Consider the following 1,148-nt stretch of genomic DNA (forward strand, 5'->3'; position numbering starts at 1 on the left):
TGCAGATTGCTCGGCTCTTGCCCTGAACCCGAGCAAGAAAGAGTCAGCAAGTGAGTCACCGCTTAAGATTGCACTCTTCTCATTGGCTAAAATGTGTTCAAACCACCAGATTTGCAGACAGTTCGTGAAGTCATCAGAGTTGTTCCCGGTCATTGCAAGGCTTAAACAATCCCCCGAGGATAACATTGCTCACTATGCTTCAGTAATTGTTGCCAAAGTCGGTGGTGATTCCTAAGAAAAGATACTTTCCCGGTAAATCTATCGTGTTTACTTTTGTATTTGTGGTCTAGTTTTTACGTTGAAAATCGTTTAAGAAAATGGGCCAATGATCTAAGCCGCAGTTAACCGCAACAAATAACTTCTATCGCTCTCTCTATTTAGTGGTTGATACAATTCAAAAAAACTTGATCGTCTTGCTAGAATCAGTTTTAAAAACTTAGAAATAAACTATCCAGAGGAAGAAAAGCCAGTGGTTTATCTGGCTTCCATTCACGATTAGTTTCCCTAACTTAGGATGCATGTAACCATATGGACCTCACAAGTCACAACTTGCATCAGATTCTTGAAGCAACGGATTACAAAGACTGCGAGGTTCCTTGTAAGCTCCCTTTTTTAGCAATGCGTTCAACAGATAAAAGTTTGTAGAACACCAAACAGCAAGTTGATTCAGCTTCTCAGACCACAGCTTTCCAATTTGCGATCGAAAATTATACACAGAACAAGGTACCGGTTTTGCAGTTCATAACAGGGACGATGAACAATTCGTATTACACTACAAAGTATATGGACTGATAGCGAGAAATATACACAAATATACTGGACAGGTTATAAGCTAAATCGGTGACACATGAACACAAATAGACGTTATGAGCTAATGGTACTGTAAGCAATGGCAACTTCGAGGAATCAGGAAATATACAACTCAGCTTGGCCATCAATAAAGAGACTCATAAACTCTTCTCCATCAACCGTTTCTTTCTCGATCAGGAGCTGTGCAAGCTTGTGTAGGATATCAATATGAGTTGTTATGATCTCTGTTGCTCTCTTGTATGCCTTTTCAACTAGCTCTCGCACCTCAGCATCTACGATATCTGCAGTTGCCATTGAGTAATCTTTCTGTGATGACATCTGCAAAAACATTTCAATAA

The 1,148-nt window shown here is 39.8% G+C and overlaps 1 protein-coding gene across 1 annotated transcript in view; it reads left to right on the top strand.

The window, feature by feature from the left end:
* Positions 1-374, top strand: part of LOC104779271 (serine/threonine-protein kinase TIO-like) — an 8,622-nt gene extending 8,248 nt beyond the window's left edge. Inside the window, exon 22 of the mRNA XM_010503631.1 lies at positions 6-374. Coding sequence (XP_010501933.1) covers positions 6-235 — 230 coding nt within the window. The 3' untranslated portion in view covers positions 236-374. The remainder of the gene's footprint in view (positions 1-5) is intronic.

This window comes from Camelina sativa, chromosome 3 (genome assembly GCF_000633955.1).
Source record: "Camelina sativa cultivar DH55 chromosome 3, Cs, whole genome shotgun sequence".
Taxonomy (NCBI): domain Eukaryota; kingdom Viridiplantae; phylum Streptophyta; class Magnoliopsida; order Brassicales; family Brassicaceae; genus Camelina; species Camelina sativa.